Raw genomic sequence first — 20,106 nt, 5'->3', positions numbered from 1 at the left:
TCAACAAATGTGGAATGTAAACAAATTGAAATACTTTCCAATGCAGAGTTCACAAGTTATAAGACCAGAGCTGGAATCATCACCATTTCTTAGGAATGGAAATTTGGGTGAAGTCCTTCATTTCTGATTCTCACTTGCCTCATCTGTAAAAGGAATTTTAAAATATTTATTGTATGAGTTGATTATGAGATTCAAATAATAAGACAGCCTCAGAAATGCTCATAAACTTCAGGGTTCTACAAATAAAAAGATTATTATTATTATTTTTGCTACAGAACCCTGGTTTGAGTTTCCTGAGTCATACAGCAAATTCCCATTGGCTATCTATTTTACATATGGTAGTGTATATGTTTCCGTGTTACTCTCTCCATTTGTTTCAATGGCTCCCTCATCCCCTTAACTGGAGGGGTGGGATATAGTGGGACGTGGGAGGGAGGTTCAAGAGGGAGGGGGCATAAGTATGCCTATGGCTGATTCATATTGATGTATGGCAGAAACCAAGAAAATATTGTAAAGCAATTATCTTTCAATTAAAAATAAATAAATTAATTAAGAAAACTCATTTATTTTCTTTTAAAAAAGCACTTTAAAATTCTAGGCACATTATTTAAAATTTTAATAGTGGTTTACCACCCACTCTGGAGAGGGAGATGGCAATCCACTCCAGTACTGTTGCCTGGAGAATCCCATGGACAGAGGAGCCTAGTAGGCTCCAGTCCATGGGGTCGCAAAGAGTTGGACACGACTGAGTGACTTCACTTACTTGCTCACTTACTTACTCACTTACCACCTACAGTGAGGAAACTCCACAATAAAGAGAACTCCACAAACTGCCAGAATACGGAAAGGCCACCCCAAACACAGCAATATAAACAAAATGAAGAGACAGAGCAGCAGGTAAAGGAACAGGAGAAATGCCCACAAACCAAACAAAAGAGGAAGAGATAGGGCACTTACCTGATAAAGAATTCCAAATAATGATAGTGAAAATGATCCAAAATCTTGAAAACAAAATGTCATCACAAATAAACAGCCTGGAGACAAGGATTGAGAAGATGCAAGAAAGGTTTAAAAAGGACCTAGAAGAAATAAAAAAGAGTCAATATATAATGAATAATGCAATAAATGAGATAAAAAACACTCTGGAGGGAACAAATAGTAGAATAATGGAGGCAGAAGATAGGATTAGTGAGGTAGAGGATAGAATGGTAGAAATAAATGAAACAAAGAGGAAAAAAGAAAAACAAATTAAAAGAAATGAGGGCAACCTCAGAGAGTTCTGCGATAATGTTAAACACCCCAACATTCAAATCATAGGAGTCCCAGAAGAAGAAGACAAAGAGAAAGACTATGAGAAAATACTTCAGGAGATAATAGTTGAAAACTTCACTACAATAGGGAAGGAAATAATCACCCAAGTCCAAGAAACCCAGAGAGTCCCAAACAAGAAATCCCAAGGAAAAACACTCCAAGGCACATATTAATCAAATTAACAAAGATCTGTAGGGAACAAGGTATAAAGAAGGTTGAGAGTCTCATTTGCAAACACTTCTCAACCTTCTTTATACCTTGTTCCCTACAAAGATCAAATACAAAGAACAAATATTAAAAGCAGCAAGGGGAAAAAAACAACACCCTGGGGGATTTCATAAGGATAACAGCTGATCTTTCAGTAGAAACTCTTCAGGCCAGGAGGGAATGGCAGGATATACTTAAAGTGATGAAAGAAAAAACCTACAGCCCAGATTACTGTACCCAGCAAGGATTGCATTCAAATATGAAGGAGAAATCAAAAGCTTTACAGACAAGCAAAAGCTGAGAGAATTCAGCACCACCAAACCAGCTCTCCAACAAATGCTAAAGGATCTTTAGATAGGAAACACAAAAAGGGTGTATAAACTTGAACCCAAAACAATAAAGTAAATGGCAACGGGATCATACTTATCAATAATTACCTTAAACATAAATGGGTTGAATGCCCCAACCAAAAGACAAAGACTGGCTGAATGGATACAAAAACAAGACCCCTATATATGCTGTCTATAAGAGACCCGCCTCAAAACAAGGGACACATACAGACTGTAAGTGGAGGCTGGAAAAGGATATTCCATGCAAACAGAGACCAAAAGAAAGTAGGAGTAGCAATACTCATATCAGATAAAATAGACTTTAAAACAAAGGCTGTGAAAAGAGACAAAGAAGGACACTACATCATGATCAAAGGATCGATCCAAGAAGATGATATAACAATTATAAATATATATGTACCCAACATAGGAGCACTGCAATATGTAAGACAAATGCTAACAAGTGTGAAAGGGGAAATTAACAATAACAAAAAGGTAGCTCAGAGGTTAAAGTGTCTGCCCGCAATGCGGGAGACCTGGGTTCAATCCCTGGGTTGGGAAGATCCCCTGGAGAAGGAAATGGCAACCCACTCCAGTATTCTTGCCTGGAGAATCCCATGGATGGAAGAGCCTGGTGGGCTACAGTCCATGGGGTCACAAAGAGTCAGATACAACTGAGCGACTTCACTTAACTTCACTTTAATACCCCACTCACACCTATGGATAGATCAACTAAACAGAAAATTAACAAAGAAAAACAAACTTTAAATGATACAATAGACCAGTTAGACCTAATTCATATCTATAGGACATTTCACCCCAAAACAATGAATTTCACCTTTTACTCAAGCACACATGGAACCTTCTCCAGGATAGACCACATCCTGGGCCATAAATCTATCCTTGGTAAATTAAAAAAACTTGAAATCATCCCAAGCATCTTTTCTGACCACAATACAGTAAGATTAGATGTCAATTACAGGAGAAAAACTATTAAAAATTCCAACATATGGAGGCTGAACAACACACTGCTGAATAACCAACACATCTCAGAAGAAATAAAAAAAGAAATCAAAATATGCATAGAAACCAATGAAAATGAAAACACAACCCAAAATCTGTGGGACACTGTAAAAGCAGTGCTAAGGGGAAGGTTCATAGCAATGCAGCCATACCTCAAGAAACAAGAAAAAAGTCAAATAAATAACCTAACTTTACCCTGAAGCAACTTGAAAAGGAAGAAAAGAAGAACCCCAGGGTTAGTAGAAGGAAAGAAATCTTAAAAATTAAGGCGGAAATAAATGCAAAAGAAACAAAAGAGACTATAGCAAAAATCAACAAAGCCAAAAGCTGTTTTTTTGAGAGGCTAAGTAAAATTGACAAACCATTAGCCAGACTCATCAAGAAACAAAGGGAGAAAATAAAATCGATAAATATAGAAATGAAAATGGAGATATCACAACAGACAACACAGAAATACAAAGGATCATAAGAGACCACTATCAGCAAATGTATGCCAATAAAATGGACAACTTGGAAGAAATGGACAAATTCTTAGAAAAGTACAACTTTCCAAAACTGAACGAGGAAGAAACAGAAAATCTTAACAGACCCACCACAAGCATGGAAATTGAACCTGTAAGCAGAAATCTTCTAGCACACAAAAGCCCAGGAGAAGATGGCTTCACAGCTGAATTCTACCAAAAATTTAGAGAAGAGCTAACATCTATCCTACTCAAACTCTTCCAGAAACTTTCAGTTCAGTTCAGTTTAGTCGCTCAGTTGTGTCCAACTCTTTGCGACCCCATGAATCGCAGCATGCTAGGCCTCCCTGTCCATCACCAACTCCCGGAGTTCACCCAGATTCACCTCCATCGAGTCAGTGATGCCATCCAGCCATCTCAGTCTCTGTCGTCCCCTTCTCCTCTGCCCCCAATCCCTCCCAGCATCAGAGTCTTTTCCAATGAATCAGCTCTTCGCATGAGGTGGCCAAAGTACTGCAGTTTCAGCTTCAGCATCATTCCTTCCAAAGAAATCCCAGGGCTGATCTCCTTCAGAATGGACTGGTTGGATCTCCTTGCAGTCCAAGGGACTGCCAAGAGTCTTCTCCAACACCACAGTTCAAAAGCATCAATTCTTTGGTGCTCAGCCTTCTTCACAGTCCAACTCTCACAACCATACATGACTACTGGAAAAACCATAGCCTTGACTAGACGGACCTTAGTCGGCAGAATAATGTCTCTGCTTTCGAATATGCTATCTAGGTTGGTCATAACTTTTCTTCCTAGGAGTAAGCGTCTTTTAATTTCATGGCTGCAGTCACCATCTGCAGTGATTTTGAAGCCCCAAAAAATAAAGTCTGACACTGTTTCCACTGTTTCCCCATCTATTTCCCATGAAGCGATGGGACCGGATGCCATGATCTTCGTTTTCTGAATGTTGAGCTTTAAGCCAACTTTTTCACTCTCTTTCACTTTCATCAAGAGGCTTTTTAGTTCTTCCCATTTTCTGCCATAAGGGTGGTGGCATCTGCATATCTGAGGTTATTGATATTTCTCCTGGCAATCTTGATTCCAGCTTGTGTTTCTTCCAGTCCAACGTTTCTCATGATGTACTCTGCATAGAAGTTAAATAAGCAGGATGACAATATACAGCCTTGACATACTCCTTTTCCTATTTGGAACCAGTCTGTTGTTCCATGTCTAGTTCTAACTGCTGCTTCCTGACCTGCTTAGAGATTTCTCAAGAGGCAGGTCAGGTGGTCTGGTATTCCCATCTCTTGAAGAATTTTCCACAGTTTGTTGTGATCCACACAGTCAAAGGCTTTGGCATAGTCAATAAAGCAGAAATAGATGTTTTTCTGGAACTCTCTTGCTTTTTCCATGATCCAGCGGATGTTGGCAATTTGATCTCTGGTTCCTCTGCCTTTCCTAAACCAGCTTGAACATCAGGAAGTTCACAGTTCACGTATTGCTGAAGCCTGGCTTGGAGAATTTTGAGCATTACTTTACTAGCGTGTGAGATGCGTGCATTTGTGTGGTAGTTTGAACATTCTTTGGCATTGCCTTTCTTTGGGATTGGAAAGAAAGCTGACCTTTTCCAGTCCTGTGGCCACTGCTGAGTTTTCCAAATTTGCTGGCATATTGAGTGCAGCACTTGGACAGCATCATCTTTCAGGATTTGAAACAGCTCAACTGGAATTCCATCACCTCCACTAGCTTTGTTCATAATGATGCTTTCTAAGGCCCGCTTGACTGCACATTCCAAGATGTCTGGTTCTAGATTAGTGATCACATCATCATGATTATCTGGGTCGTGAAGATCTTTTTTGTACAGTTCTTCTGTGTATTCTTGCCATCTCTTCTTAATATCTTCTGCTTCTGTTAGGTCCATACCATTTCTGTCCTTTATCGAGCCCATCTTTGCAAGAAATATTCCCTTGGTATCTCTAATTTTCTTGAAAAGATCTCTAATTTTCTTGAAAAGATCTCTAGTCTTTCCCATCCTGTTCTTTTCCTCTATTTCTTTGCATTGAAGCTGAAGAAGGCTTTCTTATCTCTTCTTGCTATTCTTTGGAACTCTGCATTCAGACGCTTATATCTTTCCTTTCTCCTTTGCTTTTTGCCTCTCTTCTTTTCACAGCTATTTGTAAGGCCTCCACAGACAGCCATTTTGCTTTTTTGCATTTCTTTTCCATGGGGATGGTCTTGATCCCTGTCTCCTGTACAATGTCACGAACCTCATTCCATAGTTCATCAGGCACTCTATCTATCAAATCTAGGCCCTTAAATCTATTTCTCACTTCCACTGTATAATCATAAAGATTTGATTGAGGTCATACCTGAATGGTCTAGCGGTTTACCCTACTTTCTTCAATTTCAGTCTGTATTTGGTAATAAAGAGTTCATGATCTGAGCCAGAGTCAGCTCCTGGTCTTGTTTTTGTTGACTGTATAGAGCTTCTCCATCTTTGGCTGTAAAGAATATAATCAATCTGATTTCGGTGTTGACCATCAGGTGATGTCCATGTGTAGAGTCTTCTATTGTGTTGTTGGAAGAGGGTGTTTGTTATGACCAGTGCGTTCTCTTGGCAAAACTCTATTAGTCTTTGCCCTGCTTCATTCCGCATTCCAAGGCCAAATTTGCCTGTTACTCCAGGTGTTTCTTGACTTCCTACTTTTGCATTCCAGTTCCCTATAATGAAAAGGACATCTTTTTTGGGCGTTAGTTCTAAAAGGTCTTGTAGGTCTTCATAGAACCGTTCAACTTCAGCTTCTTCAGCATTACTGGTTGGGGCATAGACTTGGAAAACTGTGATATTGAATGGTTTGCCTTGGAGACGAACAGAGATCATTCTGTCGTTTTAGAGCTTGCATCCAAGTACTGCATTTTGGACTCTTTTGTTGACCATGATGGCTACTCTATTTCTTCTGAGGGATTCCTGCCCACAGTAGTAGATATAATGGTCATCTGAGTTAAATTCACCCATTCTGGTCCATTTTAGTTTGCTGATTCCTAAAATGTCGACATTCACCCTTGCCATCTCTTGTCTGACCACTTCCAATTTACCTTGATTCAGGGACCTGACATTCCAGGTTCCTATGCAATATTGCTCTTTACAGCATCTGACCTTGCTTCTATCACCAGTCACATGCACAACTGGGTATTTTTTTTTGTTTTGGCTCCATTCCTTCATTCTTTCTGGAGTTACTTCTCCACTGATATCCAGTAGCATATCGGGCACCTAATGACCTGGGGAATTCCTCTTTTGGTATCCTATCATTTTGCCTTTTCATACTGTTCATGGGGTTCTCAAGGCAAGAATACTGAAGTGGCTTGCCATTCCCTTCTCCAGTGGAACCTAGAAAGCAGATTCTGTACTCAAATATTCTGATATATTCTTTACTTAGAATTTTGGCAATCATCGAGAGCAAAGGGCATGAGAGTATGTCTTCTGTTAACATCCCGGTTTCTTTTTGAGCTCTGATTGAGGAAAAGACTGTTGTTCCCTAAACTTTGATGTCCCTACTATCTGGGATAAGACAGATTATCACACACTTTCATGGAAAGGGTGTTTGCTATGTCCAGTTTGTTCTCTTGTCAAAACTCAGTTAGCCTTTGCCCTGTTTCATTTTGTATTCTAAAAGGCCAAACTTGCCTGATACTCCAGGTATTTCTTGACTTCCTACTTTTCCATTCCAATCCTCTACCATGAAAATGACATCTTCTTTTGGTGTTTGTTTTATCTTGTAAGTCTTCATAGAATTGGTCAACTTCAGCCTCATTGGCATCAGTGGTTTGGGCATAGATTTTAATAACTGTGATGTCGAATGGTTTGCCTTGGAAATGAACGTAGATCCTTTTGTCATTTAAGATTGCACCCAAGTACCACATTTCAGACTCTTTTATTGATTTGTGAGGGTTACTACATTTCTTCTAAGGGATTCTTAGAACAGTTGCTGACAGTAGTGGATATAATCGGAGAAGGCAATGGCACCCCACTCCAGTACTGTTGCCTGGAAAATCCCATGGACGGAGGAGCTTGGAAGGCTGCAGTTCATGGGGTCGCTGAGGGTCGGACACGACTGAGCGACTTCACGTTCACTTTTCACTTTCTTGCATTGGAGAAGGAAATGGCAACCCACTCCACTGTTCTTGCCTGGAGAATCCCAGGGACAGGGGACCCTGCTGGGCTGCTGTCTCTGGGGTTGCACAGAGTCGGACATGACTGAAATGACTTAGCTGCAGCAGCAGTGGATATAATGGTCATCTGAATCCCAAAAGAATAACAACAATAAAAGCAACTCTTCTTCCAGTACCAGAATGTCCTGAGGCAGTGCACAGTAGGTATGGGGTTGTGCACACCTAGTAAGTGCTTTTCTTTGAAATAAAATTCTTTGAATCTGTGAATCTGGCTTCCTGAGGTTCTAAAGATTTCAAAGGGACAAACTTTTCTGAACTCTCATTTTTATTTACTTATGATGAAATTACTGACTCAGTAACTTTTTAATCCTAAACGGATTTTCATGCCAAAATGAGGCTTCAAGATAGATAACATTTACTCAGCAAATGTAGAATGTATTTGACTTGAAACACTTTCCAATGCAGAGTTCACAAGTTACAAAACCAGAGTTGAAGTCTTGTACTATGCCTTAGAAATAGTAATTTGAATGCATCCCTTCAGTTCTAATTCTTATTCTTCTCATCTGTAAAATGGATTGAAAGATATCTGTTTTATGAGTTGATGATGAGAGTCAAATAATAAGGGAGCCACAAAAGTGCTTTGTAAACTTTCTACAAATAAAAAGAATTATTTTTTAGTTAAGGGAAGCCATTTATTTTCTTTAAAAAAAGCACTTTAAAATTCTAGGCACACTATTGAAAAGTCTAATAGTGGCTTTAAATAAGACTGCTTTTAAATTTGGCTCTTTTGATTTTATTACATTTAAATGCTAATTTAAATATGTTGTATTCTTATCTGTGGAATATGAACATGGTGGTCTTTCCAGACCGGGTTGTTATTGGATGTGGTTAGTTCCCCAGCCTCCACCCTGAGCCATGCTCCTCTGCTGTTTCAAAAGCTTTGGAGGCAAGCTCTTATCTCTGAGAACCTTCTTGCTGACTTCCATGTTGAAAACTAAGTAACACTGGCTGTCCTGATTGAGTTTTATATGTGCACAGCTCTTTTTTTTTTTTTGCTGGAAATGGTCTTTAAAAAAAATTATTTATTTTAATTGGAGGTTAATTACATTACAATATTGTATTGGTTTTGCCATACATCAACAAGAATCCACCACAGGTATACACTTGTTCCCCATCCTGAACCACCCTCCCTCCTCCCTGCCTGTATCATCCCTATGGGTTGTCTCAGTGCATCCAGCCCCAAGCATCCAGTATCATGCATCAAACCTGGACTGGCAATTCATTTCGTATATGATATTATACATGTTTCAATGCCATTCTCCCAAATCAACCCACCCTCTCCCTCTCCCACAGAGTCCAAAAGACTGTTCTATACATCTGTGTCTCTTTTGCTGTCTCGCATACAGAGTTATCATTACCATCTTTCTAAATACAATATATATGCGTTAGCATACTATATTGGTGTTTTTCTTTCTGACTTACTTCACTCTGTATAATCAGCTCGTTTCTTCCACCTCATTAGAACTGATTTAAAGGTATTCTTTTTAATGGCTGAGTAATACTCCATTGTATATATTTACCACAGCTTTCTTATCCATTCATCTGCTGATGGACATCTAGGTTGCTTCCATGTCCTGGCTATTATAAACAGTGTTGCGATGAACATTGGGGTACACGTGTCTCTTTCAATTCTGGTTTCCTCGGTGTGTATGCCCAGTAGTGGGATTGCTGGGTCATATGGCAGTTCTATTTCCAGTTTTTGAAGGAATCTCCACACTGTTCTCCATAGTGGCTGTACTAGTTTGCATTCCCACCAACAGTGTAAGAGGATTCCCTTTTCTCCACACCCTCTCCAGCATTTATTGCTTGTAGACTTTTGAATAGTAGCCATTCTGACTGGCGTGAAATGGTACTTCATTGTGGCTTTGATTTGCATTTCTCTGATAATGAGTGATGTTGAGCATCTTTTCATGTGTTTGTTAGCCATCTGTATGTCTTCTTTGGAGAAAGGTCTATTTAGTTCTTTGGCCCATTTTTTGATTGGGCCGTTTATTATTCTGGAATTGAGCTGCGGGAGTTGCTTGTATATTTTTGAGATTAGTTCTTTGTCAGTTGCTTCACTTGCTATTATTTTCTGCCATTCTGAAGGCGGTCTTTTCACCTTGCTTATAGTTTCCTTTGTTGTGCAAAAGCTTTTAATTTTAATTAGGTCCCATTTGTTTCTTTTTGCTTTTATTTCCAATATTCTGGGAGGTGGGTCATAGAGGATCTTGCTGTGATTTATGTTGGAGAGTGTTTTACCTATGTTCTCCTCTAAGAGTTTTCTAGTTTCTGGTCTTACGTTTAGATCTTTAATCCATTTTGAGTTTATTTTTGTGTATGGTATTAGAAAGTGTTCTAGTTTCATTCTTTTACAAGTGGTTGACCAGTTATCCCAGCACCACTTTTTAAAGATATCATCTTTTCTTCATTGTATATTGTTGCCTCCATTGTCAAAGATAAGGTGTCCATAGGTGCATGGATTTATCTCTGGGCTTTCTATTTTGTTCCATTGCTCTATATTTCTGTCTTTGTGCCAGTACCATACTGTCTTGATGACTGTAGCTTTGTAATAGATCCTGAAGTCAGGCAGGTTGATTCCTCCAGTTCCAGTCTTCTTTCTCAAGATTGCTTTGGCTATTCGAGGTTTTTTTGTATTTCCATACAAATTGTGAAATTATTTGTTCTAGTTCTGTGAAAAATACCGTTGGTAGCTTGATAGGGATTGCATTGAATCTATAGATTTTTCTGGGTAGTATACTCATTTTCACTATATTGATTCTCTGATCCATGAACATGGTATATTTCTCCATCTATTAGTGTCCTCTATGATTTCTTTCACCAGAGTTTTATAGTTTTCTATATATAGGTCTTTAGTTTCTTTAGGTAGATATATTCCAAAGTGTTTTATTCTTTTTGTTGCAATGGTGAATGGAATTGTTTCCTTCATTTCTCTTTCTATCTTCTCATTATTAGTGTATAGGAATGTAAGGGTTTTCTGTGTATTGATTTTATATCCTGCAACTTTACTATATTCATTGATTAGCTCTGGTAATTTTGTGGTGGAATCTTTAGGGTTTTCTATGTAGAGGATCATGTCATCTGCAAACAGTGAGAGTTTTGCGTCTTCTTTTCCAATTTGGATTCCCTTTATTTCTTTTTCTGCTCTGATTGCTGTGGCCAAAACTTCCAAAACTATGTTGAATAGTAGTGGTGAAAGTGGGCACCCTTGTCTTGTTCCTGACTTTAGGGGAAATACTTCAATTTTTCACCATTGAGGATAATGTTTGCTGTGAGTTTGTCATATATAGCTTTTATTATGTTGAGGTATGTTCCTTCTATTCCTGCTTTCTGGAGAGTTTTTATCATAAATGGATGTTGAATTTTGTCAAAGGCCTTCTCTGCATCTATTGAGATAATCATATGGTCTTTATGTTTCAATTGGTTTTTGTGGTGTGTTACATTGACTGATTTGTGGATATTACAGAATCCTTGCATCCCTGGGATGAAGCACACTTGGTTATGATGTATGATCTTTTTAATATGTTGTTGGATTCTGTTTGCCAGAATTTTGTTAAGGATTTTTGCATCTATGTTCATCAGTGATATTGGCCTGTAGTTTTCTTTTTCTGTGGCATCTTTGTCAGGTTTTGGTAATAGGGTGATGGTGGCCTCACAGAATGAGTTTGGATGTTTACCTTTCTCTGCAAGTTTCTGGAAGAGATTGAGCAGGATAGGTATTAGCTCTTTTCTAAATTTTTGGTGGAATTGAGCTGTGAAGCCGTCTGGACCTGGGCTTTTGTTTGCTGGAAGATTTCTGATTACAGTTTCAATGTCCATGCTTGTGATGTGTCTGTTAAAGTTTTCTATTTCTTCCTGGTTCAGTTTTGGAAAGTTGTACTTTTCTAAGAATTTGTCCATTTCTTCCAAGTTGTCCATTTTATTGGCATATAATTGCTGATAGTAGTCTCTTATGATCCTTTGTATTTCTGTGTTGTCTGTTGTGATCTCTCCATTTTCATTCCTAATTTTATAGATTTGATTTTCTCCCTTTGTTTTTTGATGAGTCTGGCTAATGGTTTGTCAATTTTATTTATCTTCTCAAAGAGCCAGCTTTTGCCTTTGTTGATTTTTGCTATGGTCTGTTTTGTTTCTTTTGCATTTATTTCTGCCCTAAGTTTTAAGATTTCTTTCCTTCTACTAACCTTGGGATTCTTCATTTCTTCCTCTTCTAGTTGTTTTAGGTGTAGATTTAGGTTATTTATTTGTCTTTTTTCTTGTTTCTTGAGGTGTGCCGGTTGCTTTCCCCTTAGCACTGCTTTTACAGTGTCCCACATGTTTTGGGTTGTTGTGTTTTCATTTTCACTCGTTTCTATGCATATTTTGATTTCTTCTGTGATTTGTTGGTTATTCAGCAGCGAGTTGTTCAGCGTCCATATGTTGCAATTTTTAATAGTTTTTCTTCTGTAATTGACATCTAATAGTACTACACTGTGGTCAGAAAAGATGCTTTGGATATTTCAAATTTTTTTTTTTAATTACAAAGGCTAGATTTATGGCCCAGGATGTGATCTATTCTGGAGAAGGTTCCGTGTGCACTTGAGTAAAAGGTGAAATTCATTGTTTTGGGGTGAAATGTCCTTAGATATCAATTAAGTCTAACTGGTCTATTGTATCATTTAAAGTTTGCGTTTCCTTGCTAATTTTCTGTTTAGTTGATCTATCTGTAGTTGTGAGTGGGGTATTAAAGTCTCCCACTATTATTGTACTATTGTTAATTTCCCCTTTCATACTTGTTAGCATTTGTCTTACATATTGTGCTGCTCCTATGTTGGGTGCATATATATTTATAATTCTTATATCTTCTTCTTGGATTGATTCTTTCATCATTATGTAGTGTCATTCTTTGTCTCTTTTCACAACCTTTGTTTTAAAGTCTACTTTATCTGATATGGATATTGCTACTCCTGCTTTCTGTTGGTCTCTCTTTGCATGGAATATCTTTTTTCCAGCCCGTCACTTTCAGTCTGTATGTGTCCCTTGTTTTGAGGTGGGTCTCTTGTAAGCAGCATATAGAGGGGTCTTGTTTTTGTATCCATTCGGCCAATCTTTGTCTTTTGGTTGGGGCATTCAACCCATTTACATTTAAGGTTATTATTGATAAGTATGATCCCATTGTTATTTACTTTATTGTTTTGGGTTCAAGTTTATACACCCTTTTGGCGTTTCCTGTCTAGAGAAGATTATATAGCATTTGTTTGATAGCTGGTTTGGTGGTGCTAAATTCTCTCAGCTTTTGCTTGTTTGTAAAGCTTTTGATTTCTCCTTCATATTTGAATGGGATCCTTGCTGGGTACAGTAATCTGGGCTGTAGGCTATTTTCTTTCATCACTTTAAGTATGTCCTGCCATTCCCTCCTGGCCTGAAGAGTTTCTATTGAAAGATCAGGTGTTATCCTTATGGGAATCCCCTTGTGTGTTATTTGTTGTTTTTCCTTTGCTGCTTTTAATATTTGTTCTTTGTGTTTGACTTTGTTAATTTGATTAATATGTGTCTTGGGTTGTTTCGCCTTGGGTTTATCCTGTTTGGGACTCTCTGGGTTTCTTGGACTTGGGTGATTATTTCCTTCTCCATTTTAGGGGAGTTTTCAATATTATCTCCTCAAGTATTTTCTTATGGTCTTTCTTTTTGTCTTCTTCCTTTGGGACTGCTATGATTCGAATGTTGGGACGTTTAATATTGTCCTGGAGGTCTTGAGATTGTCCTCGTTTCTTTTAATTCATTTTTCTTTTTTCCTCTCTGTTTCATTTATTTCTACCATTGTATCTTCTACTTCACTTATCCTATCTTCTGCTTCCATTATTGTACTATTTGTTGCCTCCAGAGTGTTTTTTATCTCATTTATTACATTATTCATTATACATTGAGTCTTTTTTATTTCTTCTAGGTCCTTGTTAAACCTTGCTTGCATGTTTTCAGTCCTTGTCTCCAGGCTATTCATTTGTGATTCCAATTTGTTTTCAAGATTTTGGATCATTTTTACTATCATTGTTCAGAATTCTTTATCAGGTAGATACCCTATCTCTTCCTCTTTTGTTTGGTTTGGTGGGCATTTATTCTATTCCTTTACCTGCTGGGTATTCCTCTGTCTCTTTATCTTGTTTATATTGCTGTGTTTGGGGTGGCCTTTCTGTATTTTGGCAGTTTGTGGAGTTTTCTTTATTGTGGAGTTTCCTCACTGGGTGGGGTTGTGCAGGTGGCTTGTCAAGGTTTCCTGGTTAAGGAAGCTTGTGTCTGTGTTCTGGTGGGTGGAGCTGGATATCTTCTCCCTGGAGTGCAATGAAGTGTCCAGTAATGAGTTATGAGATGTCAGTGGGTTTGGAGTGACTTTGGGCAGCCTTTATATTGAAGCTCAGGGCTGTTTTCATGTGTTGCTGGAGAATTTGCATGGTATGTCTTGCTCTGGAACTTGTTGGCCCTTGGGTGGTGCTTGGTATCAGTGAAGGTATGGAGATGCTTGATGAGCTCCTATCAATTAATATTCCCTGGAGTCAGGAGTTCTCTGGTGTTCTCAGGATTTGCACTTAAGCCACCTGCTTCTGGTTTTCAGTCTTATGTTTACAGTAGTCTGAAGACTTCTCCGTCTGTACAGCACCATTGATAAAACATCTAGGTTAAAGATGAAAAGTTTCTCCACAGTGAGGGACACCCAGAGAGGTTCACAGAGTTGCTTGGAGAAGAGAAGAGGGAGGAGAGAGTTAGAGGTGACCCGAATGAGATGAGGAGGAATCAAAAGTGGAGAGAGCAAGCTAGCCAGTAATCACTTCCTTATGTGTGCTCCATAGTCTGTACCACTCAGAGATGTTATGAAGTTATACAGAGAAGAGAAGAGGGAGGAAGGAGACAGTGCTGGCCAGGAGGAAAAAGGGGAGAATCAAGAGGAGAGAGACAGATCCAGCCTTTAATCAGTTCCTTAAATGTTCTCCACCTTCTGGAACACACAAAGAGATTCACGTAGTTGGGTAAAGAAGAGAAGGGGGAGGGAGGAGATAGAGGCGACCTGGTGTAGAAAAAGGAGAGTCCAAAGCGGGAGAGAGCAGTCAAGCCAGTAATCTTGCTCCCAAGTAAAAATGGGTACTGATGGTTGGGTTCTTAAAGGTACAAAATTGATAACAAATACCAAAAAGCAAAAATTAAAAATCTAGAGTAAAGGTTGGATTTTCAAAAATACAATATGAAAGGAAAGAAAGGAAAAAGTCACAAAAATTATATAAAAATAAATATATATGAGGTTTGCTTTAAAAAATAGGGTCTCTCTCTCTCTCTGTCTTTTTTTTTTTTTTGTAAAGTAATAGTAGGTTATATAAATGAAAATTAAAGGAGTAATAGAGGGCTTAAAAATTAAAAATAATTAAAAAAGAATGATAGTAAAAATAGTAAAAACATATGTAGGACTTTCTCTGGTGGTGGTGTGGGCAGTGTGGGGTCAGTTCATTTTCAGATAGTTCCTTGGTCCGGCTTATATTTCTCAGGATCTATAGGCCCCTTCCTATGTAGTCGGTACTAACTACAGGGTTTTAATCTATTGCATCTGTCACTTCCAACACTCTGTTTTAGCTTCTTCTGTTTGCTGGTCACTTCAGTGTCTGTTTTCTGCCCTGAAACAAGAGGGGCGGTAGTGGACACTTTTATAGGCTCACTTGTTCAGTCGCGCTGTGGGGAGGGAGGGATGCTGCAAACAAATAACACTGGCATGTGCTCCCAGTGCCTCAGCCACACTGGGTCTGCCCCTGCTCAGGGCGTGTGTGCCCTCCCTGCCCACACTGCTCAGGCTTTAGATTGCTCCACCGGGAACCATCCAAGGCCAGCCCTGGCCTTCATGCACCTCCCAGATCTAAGCTGTTCAGGTTCAGGCACTCAGGTAGTCCTCAGAGGCACAGACTCGGTTGGGCCTGCGTTTTGTGCCCTTCCCAGGTCCAAGCAGCTCAGGTGATGATGTGTTTGGTGAGCGCTGTCCCTGTGACTTATTGCCTCCCCCTTCCCTGCCACTCGGTTTTCTGGGTGTACAACCAGCGCACCTTCTCAGGCGGATGTTGACCATCCAGAACCCCAAGAAGTCTTAGCAAAGAAGCCTGCTTGCAGTTTGGTAGATAATGTCTCTTTGGGGCTGTGATTGCCCCCTTCCAGCTCTGGCTGCCTGTCACTGGAGGGGGATGATCTGCAGCGGGCTAGCTCTGTTCAGTTCTTTGTTCTGTGAGCGGGCCTGGCAGTGTCTTAGGTTAGGGCTTTTCGCGTGGTCACTATCCCACAGTCTGGTTTACTAGCCCAAGTTAGTTCCCTCAGATTGCTCTCAGGGCATTCAGGCCCAGTCCTTACTCTAAGCAATGCAGCTCGCGCCTCCCTGCCCAGCCCCTGCTTGCTAGTGGTGGGTGCAGGCATCTGCGCTGCTTCTCTGCTGGGGGAGTTACTGTTGGGCATGTAATCTGTGGGGTTTAATTATTTATTTATTTTTCCTCCCAGTTATGTTGCCCTCTGTGGTTCCAAGGCTCGCCACAGACTTGGCAGTGACAGTGTTTCCTGGTGTTTGGAAACTTCTCTCTTTTTAAGACTCCCTTCCTGGGGTGGAGCTTGGTCCCTACCTCTTTTGTCTCTTTTTTGTCTTTTATATTTTTTCCTACCTCCTTTCGTAGACACTGGGCTGCTTTTCTGGGTGCCTGATGTCCTCTGCCAGCATTCAGAAGTTGTTTTGTGGAATTTACTCAGTGTTTAAATGTTCTTTTGATGAATTTGTGGGGGAGAAAGTGATCTCCCCGTCCTATTCCTCCGCCATCTTAGGACCGCCCCAAACCAGTTTCTTTTTTAAAGTTATACTTGGCATATGTGATGTGGCAGATGTCTTAGGTTCCATTCCATCTCTACCCTTTATTAACTGGGCAGGGAGGTATCAAGTAATTCAGCTGAAACATTTCTGTTCAAAGCATCTTATGAAGATCAAGTGAGCTAACTGAATGGGAAATATCTGGCACAAAAGAGCCAGTAAAATATTTCCTCAATCAATCTTATCTTGTTGGTTATATGCTAGTTGTGTTTTATTATTAAATTCAGCTTCTTAAATATTAGGAAGTATTTGTTAACTACATTGAGCTTCTCAGGTAGTGCTAACGGTAAAGATCCCGCCTGCCAATGCAGGAAATATAAGAGAGGTGGTTTCAGCCCCTGGGTTGGGCAGATTTCCTGGAGGAGGGCATGGCAACCCACTCCAGTATTCTTGCTTGGAGAATCTCATGGACAGAGGAGCTTGGTGGGCTATAGTTCATGGGACTGCAAAGAGTCAGACATGACTGAAGTGACTTAGCATGCATGTATTACCTAAATTAATTAATTAAATGTTATTCAAACTAAGTATCCAGATATACCTGAAATAAATGTTATTGATGTACTTGCTAGCAATAAAGGACATTCTAGAACTATTTTCCATACAACTTTGGGGGTAATTTTCATCATTGCTATTGTTTGCACTTGATTTTTGTACACAGAATTCACTTTTAGCCTTCATATTTCTTTGGTCCATACTGGTCTTGGGCAGTATATTCAGGAGGTGCTTCTGATAAAAACCCATGCAGTCTTTGCAGGAAATGAGAAGTCATAGAGCCTCACTTGATGATTTTTACCTCATGCTTAATAGACTTCATTCTTTTATATTGTCCTTAGCTGGACTGATCAAGCTTTTTACATTTCATCTTGCTTTTCTTCTATTAAAAGGAAAGATATTTTATTTTAGGTGTATTTTAAACTTTCAGGCAAAATTTTGGTATTGTAATTGCTTGTATCTGTCTATATATTTAAAAATTAGAATTACTATTGATAGCCTTACTAGAATAAGACAGACCACTCTCTAAATGCTGATAACTTCCTACCCTCTATATCAGCTTGCATATTTTGTAGAAACATTTAGAATTTTAGCCCTCTTTTCCTTATGAAAAATAACTTGATAATTTCTTTCAGCTATGCTACCACATTCTCAGTCATTATTTAGACTCAAAAGTTCTGCTTGCCTTTTGTACATCATTAATTTTGTGTCCCACTTTCTCCCCTTTTGGGGATATGTTTTTTTTTGGAATTTTTCCTCAGGTAATTATTTCAGAAATGATTTCAAGATTATAAAACTCTGAATGTTCACATGTCCAAAAGTGTCTATATGTTTCTTACTTATTTTATTTTGGGCTCTACCACACAGCACAGGACCTTAGTGCCCTGACCAGGGATTGAACCCATGCTCCCTGCAGTGGAAGCATGGAGTCTTAACCACTAGACCACCAGGGAAGGCCCCCAAATGTCTATATTTCGACCTTATGGTTGAATTGAGTTTATCAGGTATAGAATAACAATTTTGAAAATTATTTCCTATTTTGCTTTTGAAGATTTTACTTGACTCTTTTTAATCATTTATAAACATTGTGTAAGGAAAGATTCTTGAGAGTCCCTTGGACTGCAAGGAGATCCAACCAGTCCATTCTGAAGGAGATCAACCCTGGGATTTCTTTGGAAGGAGTGATGCTAAGGCTGAAGCTCCAGTACTTTGGCCACCTCATGAGAAGAGTTGACTCATTGGAAAAGACTCTGATGCTGGGAGGGTTGGGGGCAGGAGGAGAAGGGGATGACAGAGGATGAGATGGCTGGATGGCATCACTGACTTGATGGACGTGAGTCTGAGTGAACTCCAGGAGATGGTGATGGACAGGGAGGAAAGGGGTGGTGGGATTCATGGGGGTGCAAAGAGTCGGACACGACTGAGCGACTGAACTGAACTGAACTGAACTGAAGGAAAGATTTATTCTAAATTGAGTCTCATTCTTTGTAGCTTCCCTTTTCTCTTTAAGACTTTTCAGGGTTTTATTTTCCCTTGTTATTCTCATGTTTCACAAGATTTTGGGAGTGTGGGTCTTTTCTCTGTAATCCTGTTTAGAATTTGGTGGATTCTTTGGATTTTTCATCATTGTAGGAAAAATGTATTCTATTTCCTTTTCTTATTATTGTTTGCTTATTTTTCTCTCTCCTCAAAACTCCTGTGATAAAGTCACTAGGATTTCTATTGAAAGAACTATTTCCTATACTACTTAATTTGTTTAATGTTTTCATCATTGCTATTTTGTACTCTATCCTCGTGGAAACCCATGTTACTGCTAAATCTTACTGCTGTTTAAAATAAGTGAAAATGGAACTAAATCTATTTTATTACTCAGCATATCCATTTATTGAAAAATATTTTTTGCCACCACATACTTAATTACCAAGAACCTCTCAGTTTTCTAATAACTTTTTCTTTTTCATGGCTAAATTTATCTGATGATACACTTATGTTAACTATTCTGTTTTCAATAAGTTAAGTCCTTCAAGGAATATTTTTCTGACTTTTAGGTTTGATGCTTATTATGCAATTGGATGTCGTCAAATATCTTTTGAGTCTTGAAATTTTGTTCATATCTGTGAGTTTCTAGACATTTTCAAATATTTATAGTATTGAATGCTGGAGTGTATTTTTTCACCTAGGTGTGAACATAAAATGTTTGCTCTGGCTATGTGATGCTTATTGGAAATGGGTATGCAAAGAAGCGGGGTGGGTGATATGCAGCCACGGGACCTTCCACTGATGTCTTTGAGTGATTTCTTTCCTTGACTTGTTATTCCTGTTTTCTGTCTACTGTCTGCTGACCAGCATCTCCTCTGGAAGCAAGTGGTGTCAGAACTCCTGGCACAAAAAAAGGGCTCTGTGAGGACTAGTGGGATAGCTGTACTCTTTTCTAAGATAAGACCAGCCCCCTATTCCTTTCTTTATTTTTCCTGCCCCCTTCTTCTGTTTTCACCTGGCCTTTCCATGGATTTTATGAGAAAAAGCTCTAAGAGAGTGCTTCTTTTTCTGCTTATATGATGAGCAGAGACGTTCTCATCACTTGTTGTGATTGTGAATTCCAGTCCTTTGAAACTCTGATAGCTTCAATTTTACTACTAAAATATGGCCATCTCTGAGAAAGTGAAATAATGTTTAGTTGAGATTGCCATTGAAACTTACATGTTTATCAATACTAATGTAACCTTTTGTTTAAATATCTATTGACAAGCCAAAGTGCACTGATGATAAAGCAATATTTATTTAACAGTTCAAGACTTATTGCATGATTGGTGATAAGCTTGCACTTTGTTTGTTTTTTTCTTTGCACTCAGTTTTTATGAAGTGTTTGAATTGTCAGCTTTCAGTTGCCCTCACACAAAGTGCACCAATGGATCTCTTTGTAGTTCTGGTGATCTGTCTTTCTATTTTGATTTTCCTTTTTCTCTGGAATCAGAGGCATGGCAAAGGGAAGCTGCCACCTGGGCCCACTCCTCTCCCAATTGTTGGAAATATTCTCCAGATAAATATTAAGAATATCAGCAAATCCATAAGCAAGGCAAGTATGACTACTTTTCTTCCAGTTGTTTGTAATGAGTAAATAAGACTGCCCTATGTTTTGTCCCAGACTCCATAGTCCCAGACACCATGTTTGTTAAAAGTGGTTTTAAAGGGGAGTTCCCACTGGACA

General features: G+C 39.0%; 1 protein-coding gene across 3 annotated transcripts in view; it reads left to right on the top strand.

Annotated features, from left to right (window-relative positions):
- The first annotated feature begins 19,786 nt into the window (after positions 1–19,786).
- The window catches only part of LOC138070575 (cytochrome P450 2C21-like), a 64,422-nt gene continuing 64,102 nt past the window's right edge, over positions 19,787–20,106 (top strand). For 2 of the 3 annotated variants that reach the window (XM_068961872.1, XM_068961871.1), the window contains exon 1: positions 19,787–19,978. In XM_068961872.1, the coding sequence (XP_068817973.1) occupies positions 19,807–19,978 (172 nt within the window). In that variant the 5' untranslated portion in view covers positions 19,787–19,806. The remainder of the gene's footprint in view (positions 19,979–20,106) is intronic. The other variant, XM_068961870.1, reaches the window with a different exon arrangement.

This window comes from Capricornis sumatraensis, chromosome 23, assembly GCF_032405125.1.
Source record: "Capricornis sumatraensis isolate serow.1 chromosome 23, serow.2, whole genome shotgun sequence".
Taxonomy (NCBI): Eukaryota; Metazoa; Chordata; class Mammalia; order Artiodactyla; family Bovidae; genus Capricornis; species Capricornis sumatraensis.
This window is presented reverse-complemented; position numbering and strand designations above follow the sequence as displayed.